The 16,707-nt window shown below is 39.1% G+C and overlaps 1 protein-coding gene across 2 annotated transcripts in view; it reads left to right on the top strand.

The window, feature by feature from the left end:
* The window catches only part of slc4a10b (solute carrier family 4 member 10b), a 33,790-nt gene that overhangs the window by 2,427 nt on the left and 14,656 nt on the right, over nucleotides 1–16,707 (top strand). For both annotated transcript variants that reach the window (XM_085250183.1, XM_085250184.1), the window contains 6 exons: nucleotides 3,267–3,348; nucleotides 12,424–12,579; nucleotides 12,692–12,830; nucleotides 13,263–13,423; nucleotides 13,572–13,757; nucleotides 16,522–16,610. In XM_085250183.1, coding sequence (XP_085106309.1) covers nucleotides 3,267–3,348; nucleotides 12,424–12,579; nucleotides 12,692–12,830; nucleotides 13,263–13,423; nucleotides 13,572–13,757; nucleotides 16,522–16,610 — 813 coding nt within the window. The remainder of the gene's footprint in view (nucleotides 1–3,266; nucleotides 3,349–12,423; nucleotides 12,580–12,691; nucleotides 12,831–13,262; nucleotides 13,424–13,571; nucleotides 13,758–16,521; nucleotides 16,611–16,707) is intronic.

The raw sequence follows: 16,707 nt of genomic DNA, 5'->3' as shown, positions 1-16,707 counted from the left end.
AAGTTCGAAGCAGAAACATTTAAGGATTACAGTACATTTTGTGCCACATGAAAGCCTGTGCGGTTAATGATATCGCTGCCACTGATGGATTCAAAATTGCCACAGCCATCTGTAGGGATCAGATCCAAGTATGTGCCACATCCTGTGATATCACTTCAGCTGTGTGGTGTGCCAGCAGCCTTTAACATGATTTTACTGGGTGGATGCTGATCATTAGTCTTGAAAGTAGCTGTCTTTGTGCGTGCATTGGGTGTGGTTTCTGGAAAGTAATCAGACTACTATACAACATTGTAACTATTTTTGTTTTTTTAATATTTGCATCTGTTCTTAAGAGCTAAATGCTTCAGGTGTAAAATGTGCTTATAGGAACCAGTCAGTTTATAACTGAAATTGAAGTGATAACAATAGTAATAATATGAATAATAACCTTTAGTTATATAGGACTTTTTAACCTTATTTTACAAGGTGCTTCACATAAGAAACAAAGCAAGCTCAAATAGCCACCTTTAAAACTTCAGATTGTCACATTGACATAGTATTTATTGATCAGATCTTTTTCTCATGTGAGCCCAGCTTCCTTAAAAGGTGACAACAGTATATCAGTGGTTTTTGTGTTTATAGTTTAGCACCCTTTTTAGTCAGTAAACCCATACAAACCACACAAAATAGAGGTTATAGACACATCATAGTGCACTGCTTCAGTGTATACAACATTCCTACAATGAATAACATATATTGCCATTTATCATTAACATGATGCACATTAATACCATCTCACAGACTAATGTGGCTGGTGTTTTAGTAATAAATGCCGGCTTTTAATCTGAGCAGGATGTTGATCCGTAGCTGTGCATTTGTAGACAGATTAACAGCATCAGCCTCGTGGCTTGGCATGCCCATGTGGCTCTGCAGCTGTAAACAGCAGTGCCCTTCATTATCGTAATGCTCTGACGGTCTACTGGAGGTTAAGATGGCTCACGGAAAAAGCTGGTATTAAGCTATCAAGACAAAAATATTGACTGTGTTAATATTGGTGGGGTTTTTTTTAAATCAAGAGATTCAAAGCATGTAAAGGAGTTTCAATCTTTTGGTCAATACTGTGACAGGACTAAGAAACACCAACGTAGCAAAGTGCCTACTTCTGATAAGTCAGCATATTTAAATATCAGACCCATGAATGGCAGTGAAATTGTTGCATTCCTCATTATTTTATGTATAAATTTATTTTTTTTAGTGCTTCAATCAAAAAAATTGCTTTAAAGAAATCTGTCTATTTAGATTTTAGTTTAATGTGTCTAAGCCCACTGAATGAATAACCTGCAAAAAACCTTTGTGCTAAACTTTGGCCTTTATGCTTATAAACACAATAATTATTGAGTTTTTAGGGTGTTGTAGACTTCTGTTACCTGTTACATGGCTCTATTGATTCTGGTATTTTTTGTTAAGATACCCATTCTTGTTGTAGTTTCTGGATGAACGAGTTTGAGAAATGTAACAATCTTTTAAGTGCAAATTCATTTTTTTAAGATTCATTATAATACTTCACAGATTTGTGCATGTATTTAGTTTATTTGGCACATTGACACATGTCAGGAAATATGTGTACTGCCAACTTCCTGTACAAATCTGCATGAAGCACAGGGACAGAAATACCGTTTTATCTCTCCACCCACCATGAAGCTGGAGTGAGCGGGCTTTGTGTTTTGTTGTAGTCAGTGACCTCAGCCTACTCTACATCAAACTTGCCCTTTCTGTCCTGCGCCTTGTTTATGTTGTACCGTGGTTATGCATCCATCAGATGAGCACACAGAGTTCAGCTGTAAGTGCTCATGCTGTTGGTGTTCATCTGTGTAATCCTTCAACGCTTTGAATTTTTTTATAAATCCAAATTCAAATAATATTTTTTAAAGAAAAGGTAAAAGCACTGGGTTTCTATCTATTCTCATATGACAAATAATGATTTTTGAAGGTTTTCTGAATCCCTTTTACCACCTCCTCACTTCCATTATCTTTCACAAGTATTACATAAGCTTTCACACCACAGACTGCCGGTTTTCTCTGAGATCTGAATCTAATCATCTAAATCCATGTCCAGTATGAATGGTTTTAAACCTGCAGGTTAATAAGACAGGAGGATGTAGGAAATGCTCAGTCTTGAAAGGGTCTTGTGTTTTCTTTCATAATTTTAATATTTAAATTGTTGCTAAGGTTTTTGCTCATATTAAAAGTTTGAAATAATAATGGATATTCAAGTAATCACAGTGAGGTAAATTCTTGGGTTTCAGACTCCTCTAAATGCTCAGTTGCACCATTTTCTGTTTACATTTAACTCTGTATGATGTCAGGAAGAGGCGATATTCCTTAAACAGTCATCTGAAGCACTCAGCTATGGCAGAAACATCCCCACCCATCTGCTGTTCAAGACTTAAATTTTCAAGTGGCAGCCAATTAAAAGAAAAGCCGGATTGAAGGGAAAGGTGAGGGAGAGTGTAGCTTGATTCAGAGGAGGAGGAACCGAGGGTCAACAGGGAACTATGTAAAGCTACTTTAGTAAGGTATAAGACTAAAAGTGTAATTGAGCATAATTTAATTTTTGAGCAGTCCTTAAGTTACCTAACCTCTTCATTTGTAATTGTTATTGCAGGACTCGGGGTTTTTAAACTTGTATCTACTCATAAAACTGTTCTTGCTGCAATAAAAAAACAAACAAACAAATATAATATCTTAACAAAGAGAGGGTAATTTATTTGGAATGTGCGAAGTATTGTTATAAGACATTGAACAACGGATAAACTATGAACTGTAATGTGCTTCGTTAACATAAACAACCAGTTAGGAGGAATGCTTACTTGATCAAATTAAATCAAACAGTGATTCTCCCTTTGAACTCAGTTCCAAGTCACCACAAAGGAGACATCTTGAACAAAAGTAAAACTTTCTTTGTGGGTGGGTAAATTATTGTTCGCATTGTGAGAAGCTTTCTGTTTGGACTAAGATCATACTCTTTCCTTTCCAAGATAAAAAAGTGCAATTAGTTTCCATGGCAGCTGCACCGTTCAGTTGGATAATGTGTTTGTTCATAATGTTCTGCAAGGGAGCACCAGGTCAACAAACATTTTATTTCATGCTATGTTGAGTCGGGATACGCCGGCATATTGCAGGATGATGTTTCTTCCAGTTGTTGGTGTAACACTGTATGAGTGTGCTTTAGAATGATGTTCATAATGCTGAATTTGTATTTGTGCATGCATTTGCGTGTCTAACAGAGAAATGACGATGAAGCGGTGGTGGACAGAGGAGGAACGCGGTCCGAGCAGAGAACCAACTTTGAGCAAGAAGATCTTGAAGGTACGTGGATGTACACAATGTGCTGGGAAATACCAAAAGTGTCAAAGAGTGAAAAGGCTTCTGCAGCTGAGACCGCCTACTCTGTCCTCCCAACTGCTGCTTTCCTCTTGACAGCTTTTTTACAGTTAAAAGATAAGAGCAGAGTGGGAGGCAGAAACTGTGGGTGAGCTGAGTTTGCATCAGAAATTTCACAATTGCCCAAAAACACGGACAATCGAAACAAAGACAAAAACTGTGGGATCTCTGGGCCACTAAAGGCCAGGAGCAAGCACCGTCTATATCTGCAGAAACAGATGATCAAAACGTTACAGATTCTCTTTTCTGTGAAAGTGAATTACAATTAGCAGGTTGGAGCTTAAAAATCTATTTTGTTTAGCACGTTATCACAGTTATTTTTGACATATATATATTGGTAAACGGGAGTATTCTCTTTTATTTGTGTGTTTTATGTTAAAACAGCACATACATACTTAATGTAGAAGTATTCTTCCAATATATAAATAATAGTAAAAATAATTACACTCTTTCTTTAAATATACATTTCTATGAAACCAAAGTGGAATATAAAATCAAAAATAAACTGAACTGAAAAACAGTTTGATGTTACTGTAAAGTGCTTCAGAACAACAATATTCATAACAGAATAGCTTAATTAATTACTTGTGTTTTTCATATATGTAGCATCTAGGAATAGCTTCAACAGTCATTCCAGAGCACACTGTATATACATGCAACCCTGTGTTGTTCTGCAGTGAACTGAGTGGGCTGACTCGAGTACAAACACAGACTCTCTCTATCTCTTTCTCTCCTCTACTGTCTCGCTCTCCATGATTGCTGTTTTATACTTCCACAAGGAGATACAACATTTACTGCATTTACACTTATTTTCAGTGTTTATGCCTGACAATTTTCAGAAACATTAAAAAAAGGAACCTAAGTAAAATTGGTACCTAACTCTGGGGGTGAACCAATGTTGTGTCTACACATAATAGACAACTTAGTAAAGAACCAGTTTGAAATAGTATCTTTAGGCATTTTGTCACAAAAACAAATCAGTTGTTTAAATTTCTTTAGCTGAATCTATAAAAAGTGCCAAAGATAACAAAGTTTGACATATAAAATAGTGTTTTTGTGCATGATTCCCCAAATACTATTAAAGCTATAAAACATAAAAAACTTGGCATATCTTGGGATAGTGTGCAGTGTTTCTTTAAAAAATCTGAAAAAACTGGAGAAATGGAAGACAACAGGGGGAGGCCTAAAAATGATCTAGAGCCGTATCTGAGAATCATGACCAAAAAATGCAGCAAAGACCGACAACAGACCTCAGAGACTGATCTGGCCTTTCAGTTGGTCCATTTAATGTTCAGAAGTGGTCTCACTGGAAGGGTATAGCTGTCAAGAATCCATTCTTAAGGAAGAGAAACAGGCAGAAAAGACCAAGGAATGTTAAATTACACAAGAATTGGTCTTAAAATCAGTGTAACAGGTCTTGTGAATTGAATTTTTGGTTCAAATCATCATTAGTATGTGCAGGGGAGGTCATAATAGGCATCTGTAAAACATGTTGAAGGCACTCTCAAAGTTTAGAGCTACATTTTCAGCCAGTTGAGTTGGGGATCTCGTTAAAAATACTGAAATTATAAATGTGGAAAAGTGCTGTCAAAGTTTGCAGACTTTGATCCACCATGCAGCAACATCAGGAAAGCATCTGATTAACAGCATGAAAATGGTCTCAAACGCACTGCCAGTACAGTACAAGCATACCTGGACAGAAAAACACTGTGGAACACCATCAGTCATGGATTGGCCTCCCCAGAGCCTGAACCTCAATATTGCTGAAGCAGTGTAGGATCATCTTGACAGAGAACAGAACCAATGGCAATCAACATTGAAAGAAAAGCTTTGAAATGTCTGTTGAAATACTTCACACTTAAACACCTGGAAGAGTTCTGAGGTTATCTAACCAGTTGCTCTGTTAGATTAAAACAGAGAGGTGATCACGCTTTTGCAGCACAGCACTACATCTATGGAATAATCTACCACTACACTACACATCTGCACTGCTCAGACACATTTAAATCTTTTTAATTAATTAATTAATTAATTAATTAATTAATTTTTTAGCATTTGTGACTTTATTGGATAGTGTAGCAGTGAAAATAGACAGAACACTGGGGAAAGACACACTACGAAGGGCCACGAGTCGGACATGACTCCCTGCGGCTGCACTCGGGACATATCTGGGGCCTCTTATGTGCCCCAGATAGACATATACCCAGTATAATAAATGCTCTTGGTCCTCTTTCAACGTTTGTAAAACCATCTGTCAGGAACTTAGGGATTATCCTTGATCCTGCTCTTACGTTAGATAGTCATGTTAAATCTCTTGTTTGGTCTTGCTTTTATCATTTAAGAAATATTTCTAAATTGAGCTCTATTATATCCTATACCGAACTGGAGATTGTTATTCATGCTTTTATCTCTTCACGACTGGACTATTGCAATTCCCTGTTTACTTGTTTAAATAAAGGTTCTTTGGAGCGTCTGCAGATCGTTCAGAATGCTGCAGCAAGACTTTTGACGAAAGCTTCTAAATTTTCACATATAACACCGTTGCTCATGCAGTTACATTGGCTTCCTGTTGAATTTAGAGTCCAGTTTAAGATTTTGGTTTTAACTTTCAAGGCTCTTCAACAACAAGCACCACCATATATCATTGAACTTTTACAGCCCTATGCCCCTAGTAGGTCTCTGAGGTCGAGTAGTCAGGGCCTACTTGTCATTCAGTATACGAGACTGAAAACTAGGGGTGATAGAGCTTTTGCTACTGTGGCCGCCAGACTGTGGAATTCCCTTCCTCAGGACTTACGATCCGCTGATTCATTGATTACTTTTAAAAAACAGCTAAAAACACATCTTTTTAAAACTGCCTTTTGCTAACTTTTTTTGTATTTTGTCTTTTTAATCTGTTATATCTTGTAAAGCACTTTGTGATCTCTATCTAGAAATGTGCTATATAAATAAAATTTTACTTACTTACTTACTTACTTACAGTGGGATGCAAAAGTTTGGGCAAACTTGTTAATAGTCATTATTTTCCTGTATAAATCGTTGGTTGTTACAATAAAAATGTCAGTTAAATATATCATATAGGAGACACACACAGTGATATTTGAGAAGTGAAATGAAGTTTATTGGATTTACAGAAAGTGTGCAATAATTATTTAAACAAAATCAGGCACGGGCATAAATTTGGGCACTGTTGTCATTTTATTGATTCCAAAACCTTTATAACTAATTATTGGAACTCAAATCGGCTTGGTAAGCTCAGTGACCCCTGACCTACATACACAGGTGAATCCAATAATGAGAAAGAGTATTTAAGGGGGTCAATTGTAAGTTTCCCTGCTCTTTTAATTTTCTCTGAAGAGTAGCAACATGGGGGTTTCAAAACAACTCTCAAATAAACTGAAGACAAAGATTGTTCACCATCATGGTTTAGGGGAAGGATACAGAAAGCTGTCTCAGAGATGTAAGCTGTCTGTTTCCACAGTTAGGAACATATTGAGAAAATGGAAGACCACAGGCTCAGTTCAAGTTAAGGCTCGAAGTGACAGACCAAGAAAAATCTCGGAAAGACAGAAGCGACGAATGGTGAGAACAGTCAGAGTCAACCCACAGACCAGCACCAAAGACCTACAACATCCTCTTGCAGCAGATGGAGTCACTGTGCATCGTTCAACCATTCGGCGCACTTTACACAGAGAGTGATGCAGAGGAAGCCTTTTCTCCGCCCACAGCACAAACAGAGTCGCTTGAGGTATGCTAAAGCACATTTGGACAAGCCAGCTTTATTCTGGAATAAGGTGCTGTGGACTGATGAAGCGAAAATTGAGTTATTTGGGCATAACAAGGGGCGTTATGCATGGAGGAAAAAGACCACAGCATTCCAAGAAAAACACCTGCTACCTACAGTAAAATATGGTGGTGGTTCTACACTGAACAAAAATATAAACGCAACACCTTTGTTACTGCTCCCATTCCCCATGGGATGGACGTAGAGACCTAAAATTCATTCCAGATACACAATATAACCATCCCTCCCAAACAGTGGTCACAAATCAGTCCAAATGTGTGGTAGTGGGCACATCTGCTATATTGAGATAATCCCACCTCACAGGTGTGCCACATCAGGATGTTGATCTGACATCATGAGTAGTGCACAGGTGTACCTCAGACTGCCCACAACAAAAGGCCACCCTGGATTGTGCAGTTTTTTGCGCTATTGGGGGTCTGGGGACCCAGAACCGGTCAGTATCTGGTGTGACCACCATTTGCCTCATGCAGTGCAACACATCGTCGCATGGAGTCTATCAGATTGTCAATTGTGGCCTGTGGAATGTTGGTCCGCTCCACTTCAATGGCTGTGCGAGGTTGTTGGATATTCGTGGGAACTGGTACACGCTGTCGTATACGCCGGTCAAGCACATCCCGAACATGCTCAATGGGTGACATGTCCGGTGAGTGTGCTGGCCATGCAAGAACTGGGACATTCTCAGCTGCCAACTGCCCTGAACAATGTGAACCATGATTCATCCGTGAAGCGCACACCTCTCTAACGTGCCAGACGCCATCGAATGTGAGCATTTGCCCACACAAATCTGTTACGGCGACAAGCTGGAGTCAGGTCAAGACCCCGATGAGGACGACGGGCATGCAGTTGAGCGTCCCTGAGACGGTTTCTGACAGTTTTTGCAGAAATTGTTTGGTTGTGCAAACCAATTGTTCCAGCAGCTGTCTGGGTGGCTGGTCTCAGACGATCTTGGAGGTGAACCTGCTGGATGTGGAGGTCCTGGGCTGGTGTGGTTACACGAGGTCTGCGGTTGTGAGGCCGGTTGGATGTGCTGCCATATTCTCTGAAACGCCTGTGGAGACGGCTTATGGTTGAGAAATGAACATTCAATGCACGGGCGACAGATCTGGTTGACATTCCTGCTGTCAGCATGCCAATTGCACGCTCCCTCATTGCTTGTGGCATCTGTGGCATTTTGCTGTGAGACAAAACTGCACATTCCAGGGTGGCCTTTTGTTGTGGGCAGTCTGAGGTACACCTGTGCACTACTCATGATGTCAGATCAGCATCCTGATGTGGCACACCTGTGAGGTGGGATGGATTATCTCAATATAGCAGATGTGCCCACTACCACACATTTGGACTGATTTGTGACCACTGTTTGGGAGGGATGGTTATATTGTGTATCTGGAATGAATTTTAGGTCTCTACGTCCATCCCATGGGGAATGGGAGCAAAAACAAAAGTGTTGCGTTTATATTTTTGTTCAGTGTATATGCTGTGGGGCTGTGTGGCCAGTGCAGGGACTGGGAATCTTGTCAAAGTTGAGGGACACATGGATTCCACTCAGTATCAGCAGATTCTGGAGACCAATGTCCAGGAATCAGTGACAAAGCTGAAGCTGCGCTGGGTCTGGATCTTTCAACAAGACAACGCCCCGAAACACTGCTCAAAATCCACTAAGGCATTCATGCAGAGGAACAAGTTCAACGTTCTGGAACGGCCATCTCAGTCCCCAGACCTGAATATTACTGAAGATCTGTGGTGTGAGTTAAAGAGAGCTGTCCATGCTCGGAAGCCATCCAACCTGAATGAACCGGAGATGTTTTGTAAATAAGAAAGGTCCAAAATACCTTCAACCACAATCCAGACTCTCATTGGAACCTACAGGAAGCGTTTAGAGGCTGTAATTTCTGCAAAAGGCGGATCTACCAAATATTTCTTTTTTTGTGGTGCCCAAATTTATGCACCTGCCTGATTTTGTTTAAATAATTATTGCACACTTTCTGTAAATCCAATAAACTTAGTTTCACTTCTCAAATATCACTGTGTGTGTCTCCTATATGATATATTTAATGGACATTTTTTAATGTAACAACCAACAATTTATACAGGAAAATAATGACTATTAACAAGGTTGCCCAAACTTTTGCATCCCACTGTAGCATGCAACCTGCTCACCCACTGAACTAAACTGGCACCCACATGTAAATCTTATTATTATTTTAATTTATTATCTTTTGTATATATTGGATTTCACCAACTTAAAAAAAGTGCTATATAAATACATTTGACCTACAGGTAGCCTGATGAACGATTCCTGAAGACTATTTAAATAAAATACAACAAAGGTGGCTGTAAAATGATTGAACTTCAAGCTTGTTAGAAACAAAATTCTGTTTTTGTTTTATATACTGTCCATTTATGGTTACATGGTACAATTTTCACAGCAAACTATAAAGAAAAGAGGTGTAGCTGTAAGCAGGACGGTACATATACTGTACAGTACAATCATTGGATTACTTTGAAATGTACTGTTGTAATTTTATCGCAAAATAAATAATGCAATATATTGCACCGTATGCTAAAATGGACCAGGTCACAATATTTATAGTCATCTATATTTATCAGTGGAATTAATATGCATTTTACGTACTAGAGTATTACAAATCCACCAACCAAAAAAACTTTTCCATTAATTTATTACAGTTTTATTGTTTTGTTTTTTAAAATGGTCATTATTATTATTATTATTATTATTATTATTATTATTATTATTATTATTATTATTATTATTATTTTAATGTAACCCTTGTTTCTTCTTCCTTTGTTTAACTAAGAAAATTGGCAACCTGGCAAATTGTTTCCATAATGAACATGTAGCTGAATAATCTTTGACAGTGTAGTTATAATTTTGATGCACATTTTCCCCCTCAAATCTAAGAAGGGCCTATTATCACTTAAAAATAATCTGATTATATAATCCTGTCTAGTTTGAAATCTGATTATATAACCTGCTACCACTCAGGCTTGGTTAGCATTTAAAAGATAAAAAAGAAAGCAGACATGAATCAACAGTGAGGCATCACAAATTCACAGAGGGCCCAGTATCACCAGGTATTACCTCATTACTAGGTAACTGCAAGAAAACATATAACACAAAGTCAGAAAGTTATAGAAATACATTTAACTGATTTAGAAGACTCTCATACTACCTCATGTTCTCTGTGTTCCCTGATAATTCACTGTAAGTAACAAATATATAAACAAAATAATAATAACGACAGCCTAACATTTCTTCTTAAAGTATTCTCAGTTATATAATTAATGCCATTTAAATAATTTTTAGTATTTATTTTTGTTATTGTTTTGCAAAGTTACATTTAATTTTTGCATTTTACAAAATGAAAGTGAAAAAGGCAAAACCTGCAGCTTTTATCCAAAATACAGTCTACATTATTGTTTGACTAACTTGAAATGGGCACTCCACCCTTTTCCAACTGAGAACCATTGCCTCAGACATCGACTCAGGTGCTAATTCTCAACCCATCTGCTTCACACCCAGCTTCAAATCACGCCAGTGCAAGCTGGAAGTCATCACTCATTGAAGTCAACAAAACCAGATCCTTAGGCCGCCAAACCTTTAACCCTCCACGCCTCGACTCAATGCAAACCAAAATCTTACTGCAGTTATACAGATACTAGAAACCACTAAAAACAGGTGAAGCTAATCAGACACAAGATTCAGTTCTAGCACTCAGTTTGCCTCCTGCTATGATCAGGGGCATGCTGACATGTTACAGGAGGAGCAAACAGTCGATACCTTCCCATCTGTCATTAAGGAGTAAAGGGAATACATTTTTACAGTACACCTGGAAAAAATATATACTAAAGCAGAAGCAGAAGAAATAAGAAGTAACAGGCATACAGTATACTTGCTTTAATATTCACAACTCTGTTTAAGCTAATTTGGACACAGATTCATTCTGGTTCATGTATCATTAATGACTTAACTGCTTGTCGAGTTAGGTAACGTTTTTATGTACCAAGTATGACATTAGCGCATTACATAATAGTTACACAGAAATCTGCAGGCGCCTGAAGAGATCACGATGAACTGGGCTGAAATAATAATTAATAATACATCAGATAAAGAAGGCTTTTCCATTTAAGTGTCACTGGATTATTGTGGTTTTTCTGCAATCTGTGGATGAAAAGAACTATCTGCTGTTAAATATCTGATGACTAAATGTTTGAGCAAAAAGGTCAAAGAAAAATAATCTTCTCAAACCACAGTTTCTTTTTAAAAATTGTTAAACACAAACAGACACTGCTGATTGCAGTTTTACACCAATGTAGCGATTGTGTCCAATCTGTGGAAGTGCGTCTGGTTGTGCTTTTTAGTATTCTGGTAGTCAACCGGCTGTGTGCAGGCAGGAGAAGGACCCAAAAGCAAACTATTGGAAACAGGGCTTAAACTCAAAATACAGCTTTATTTGCTGAGTGGGAAAAAGGCGATACACAACAATACAAAACTAAACCGGGAAATACTAATTCACACAGGAAACACAGTGAGGTCACACAGCTATGAGGGAGGACACAACACAGCACTGAGGGAGACTCTGACATGAATACACAGAAAGATAAAGAGGGACCTGGGAGCACACGGGGAACACGGCTGACACGAATAATCATAACGAGATAGGGGAAGCTATACTGAACAGAATGAACATGAAAACATGGGACCTTCACGATAAAACACGAAAGATGATGTGGGAGTGGAGGAGAGGCAGACGAGAGGGAGCGAGGGAACACGAGGGAACACGAGGGAGAGCACAGACGTGACGGGCTGGGGAAACATGATGGAATAAAACACAATGAGGGGAAACAAAACACAAGGACTCACACAACTCAAAACATCAGACTGTAAACCTGCTTTTAAATTTAGACTATTTAGGATGGAAGCCACGAGTCGCCGTTGACCTTTTTGGTGCTTCATTTTTCATTTTTCAGGCTTGGAAGTTGCCCCTTGCTGACCCCGAGTTAATGCTCAGTGTGGCCTGGCGGCAGTAGCCATTACGTGATTACATCTTATCTGTCTGAGCCATGCGTTCGAATAAAATAAAAATACGCAGGATGAATGGATTAACACACAGAAGTAGCATTTAACCTGGGCAGAGTGAGTGTATTTTATAGTCTTTAATCATGTTTGTCCCCAGGTCACAGGACTCTCTACATTGGGGTCCACGTCCCTTTGGGCAGTACCAGACACCGCAGCCATCGCCGGCACCGCCACCATGGAAACAAGTACAGCAGGAGGCGAAGCAAGGAGCGAGTCCGCACCTTGGTGGAGGGTAGAGAGTCTCCGATTTATGGTACAGACATTATTGCTTTAAAGCAGCTAGTTATTACTTTGTAATAACCATAGGATCTTGGCTACAGTTAATCTCAGTTTGTACCAATTATTTGAATCCACTGCGTTTCTAGATACTCCGTCCCAAAGAGTGCAGTTCTTGCTGGGTACAGAGGATGATGATGAGGAGCACATTCCTCATGATCTCTTCACGGAGATGGATGAGATCTGTGTGAGGGAAGGAGAGGATTCGGAGTGGAGGGAAAGTGCCAGGTACTGTCAACATGGACACATTATCTACAAGGTCCTCGCTGAAAGCTCTGATTAAAAATATCCACTTACACTGATGTTTTTGTGTTCACTAAATTAAGTAACTGCAATTCATAGCTGCAATTGTGGCGCATTTTTAAATTCATTTATGTCTGCAATGGTTGTTGATGTTAAGATGTCTTTTCTTGTATGTATCAAAGATTATGGATCTCTGTTGACATGGTAAATCTGACATGTTATTTAAAGAGATATACACTAAAGAAAAGCAGTAAAGAAGGAGACTAAAAAAGTACATTTTAGAGAGAAATATATGACTTATACGTGAGCAGAGAGGGACCTAGAATGAATAAGTGTTGTTACTGCAGCTAGAACAGATGGCCTGCCAGTTTGTGGTCTGTTGGCCTCTCCTGACAGGAACTCAAATTCCTGTTGCAGGTGGCTGAAGTTTGAGGAGGATGTTGAGGATGGAGGGGAACGATGGAGCAAGCCCTACGTAGCAACGCTGTCTCTTCACAGTTTGTTTGAGCTGCGCTGCTGCATTATCAACAGCACCGTGCTGCTCGATATGAGGGCAAGTACCATTGAAGAGATTGCAGGTAATGACTTGAATTCTGTTTTCAAGAAATTTTACTTTTTGGGAAAATTTGTAACTATTTTCAATGTATAAATATGGGTTTATTAATCATTTGCTCAAGATTTAAGTGCAAGAAACTGAATGCATCAGCTTGCGTTTGTCTATCTTAGACATGGTCTTAGACCATCAGGAGTTGTACTCACCACTGGGAGATGAGCTCAGAAAGAAAGTGCGTGAAACACTACTGAAGCAGCACCATCACCAGAACCAGAAGAAGCTGGCTAATCGCCTGCCACTTGTACGCTCCATCGCTGACATTGGCCGGAAAACATCTGAGCTTCATCTGGATAAAAATGGTGAGAAAACCTAAGCGTCTGTCTCCTATAAAATAATATTCTAAAAAGAAAGAATCACTCTTTAGTTAAAGTGGTCACAACATGTTGCCTTATACCAACTGTTGGAAGTGTTCTAGTGTGTATAATTTGTGAATGCGCAATATGTGTATGTGTCTTTAATACATATGGTCTTAACTTGTGCATATTTCCATCTTTTGCTCATTCCTCATTCTGTCCACAATCTGCCCACCCACCTGCCACAGCCCCACTCAAGTGAACAGGTGCTGGTTTATACACTATGCCCTTGCCCCTTTACTAGCTTTTACTCAAAAAACACATTGCAGAGAGGCTTCTTGTGATTTATGTTGGCAACTCTCATGACTGGCAACTCAAAATAGATAATTTTGGTAGACAGAAACAGTTAAGTTAAAGAGAAGATTGAAAAGAAAATGTTTAATAGGCTGTATAAAAAATGTTAATATTGGTCTTCATGGTGCAAAAACTATTTGATTGAATTTTGGGCTGAATTTAGTAACTGGAAGCTCTATTTTCCACTATCTTTGCCAGCTACATTTTATAAGCTTAAGGTTTGCCAGAATCCCAGATCACTAAATTAGTTACAGAACAAACCAAACTGTTTGTTCAAAGATTTTCTCATTTGAGGGTGTTCTCAGTGTTGTTTTATTTTAACAGGCCGTTTTAAAGCAACAATCTGAGATAAGCTCCACGTCATGTATTGTGAGTGTATTAGACACTATAATTAGTGTTAATTTTTGACCCTGCTGTTTAATGAATACAGAAATTAGGCCAAACCTGTCAGGCAGCTTGGCAGTGATCACGTTGATGAGCATGGATTTTTTTAGACAGCAACACTGCTGAAATTCATTTTTTAAATCAATAATTGCTCCAGAAAGTTGTACTTATCTCTGTGTGATCATCCTCATTTGCCTTTATTTAATGAAATTAATCAGCTAATAAGTGTAGGTGACCACGGAGCGTAATGAAACTAGTTACAAAGCAGTTCATTAATAGATATCCAACTGAACAATAAAACAGAAGTAATTCAGCTTTTAACAATTTATTGAATAATTAATATTTGCATTCAAATACTTCATCATTTACTAAGTTTTGTTCAGATTTTATGTTTTCAGTTAAAGTATAAACTCAGATGGTCGCCATCATTAGCTGTTCAGTTTTTCGTTAACATGTGGCAGCAACAGACATGATTGACATGTTGAAGTTCAAAACAAGCATCAGAATGAGAGAGAAAGACAATTTAAGTGACTTTGAATGTGACAATAATAAGATTGATACCAGATGGGCTGGTCTGAGTGTTTCTGAAACTGCTGATGTACTGGGATTTTCCCATACAAATATCTAACGCCTTTACAGAGTGTGAAAGAGAGAAAATATCCATATCCTGTCTTCTTGTTGAGCTGCTCTGAGTTGCTCTGAAGGCAACAGTAAGTCAAATGATCACTTGTTACAACCAGGTATGCAGAAGAGCATGTCTGAATACAAAAAATATGTCAGCCCTTGAAGCAGATAAACTTCAGCAGCAGAAAACCACATCGAGTGCCACTCCTGTTATCTAAAAACAGGAAAGCAGGGCCAGAATTTACACATACTCACCAAAATTAGACAATAGAAGACTGGAAAATGGTCTGCTATGAGGACTTTGACCTCTGCTGCGACATACAGATGGCAGAGGGAGAATTTGACATTAACAATATGAAAGCATAGCTCCATCCTGCTTTTTATCAGTGGTTCAAAAATCGCTGCTGTTGGTGGTGTAATGGTGTGGAGGATATTTTCTGGTTTTGACTTTATGCCCTCTGGTATCTGGTCATTGTTAAATGCCACAGACTACCTGAGTATTGTTACTGACTGTGTCCATTGTCTTTATGACATGGTGACGGTTGGTCACTATGTCACCAAGCTAAAATAAACTTAAATTGGGTTCTTGAAGATGACACAGAGTTTATTGTACTCAAATGACCTCCACAGTCACTAATCACAATCCAACAGAGAACCTTTTTGAATGTGGTGGAACAGGAGAATCTCATCATGGATGGACAACAGTAACTGTGTGACGATATCATATCAATATCAACCAAAATCTTGGCATAATATTACCAGCAATTTGTTGAAACTATGCCACGATACTGTAGTATTTAAGGCAAAATGGGATCCTGTCTAAGCACGGTGGCACGGTGGTTAGCACTGTTGCCGCACAGCAAGAAGGTCCTGAGTTTAATTCCACCATCATGCCAGGGTCTTTCTGTGTGGAGTTTGCATGTTCTCCCCGTGTTTGCGTGGTTCTCTCCGGGTACTCCGGCTTCCTCCCACTGTCCAAAGACATGCACTTAGTGGGGATAGGTTAATTGGTCAATCCAAATTGCCACTAGGTGTGAATGTGCGAGTGAATGTGAGTGCGAATGGTTGTCTGTCTCTGTGTGTTGGCCCTGCGACAGACTGGCGACCTGTCCAGGGTGTACCCCGCCTCTCGCCCTATAACAGCTGGGATAGGCTCCAGCGACCCTGAAAAGGATAAGTGGACGCGAATGGATGGATGGATGGGATCCTGTCTAGTACTAGCAAGGTGTACCTAATGAAGAGAATGCAAATTGTTAGCTTCTGCTTTTATTCCCCCCCCCCCCCCCCCCCCCCCCCCCAAAAAAAACAAAAAAAAAACCCCAAAACCCCCCCAAATCTATGACACTTATAGATAAAATTAATTCATGTGTATTTTGAGCTAATTAAATATCTGGTCTGGACTGTTCAGGTCAGCTGACCGCCTCCCAGTCTCAGTTAGCAGTTCAAGATGGAAAAGGGGATATCAGTAGAGATAGCAGCTCTGTGGACTTCAGCAAGGTATGGTACACAATTTATACAGGTGCAGGCATAGTGTGTGTAGTATATGTGCAAAAGCCTAGAAGGTATATATATTGCTCTATGTATGCTATATACA

The sequence above is a fragment of the Mchenga conophoros genome, linkage group LG16 (genome assembly GCF_057382185.1).
Source record: "Mchenga conophoros isolate Kocher_MC1m ecotype Shallow Benthic linkage group LG16, M_conophoros_male_GT1.1, whole genome shotgun sequence".
Taxonomy (NCBI): Eukaryota; Metazoa; Chordata; class Actinopteri; order Cichliformes; family Cichlidae; genus Mchenga; species Mchenga conophoros.
Note: the sequence above shows the minus strand (reverse complement) of the source record. Positions and strands in the feature narration are given on the sequence as shown.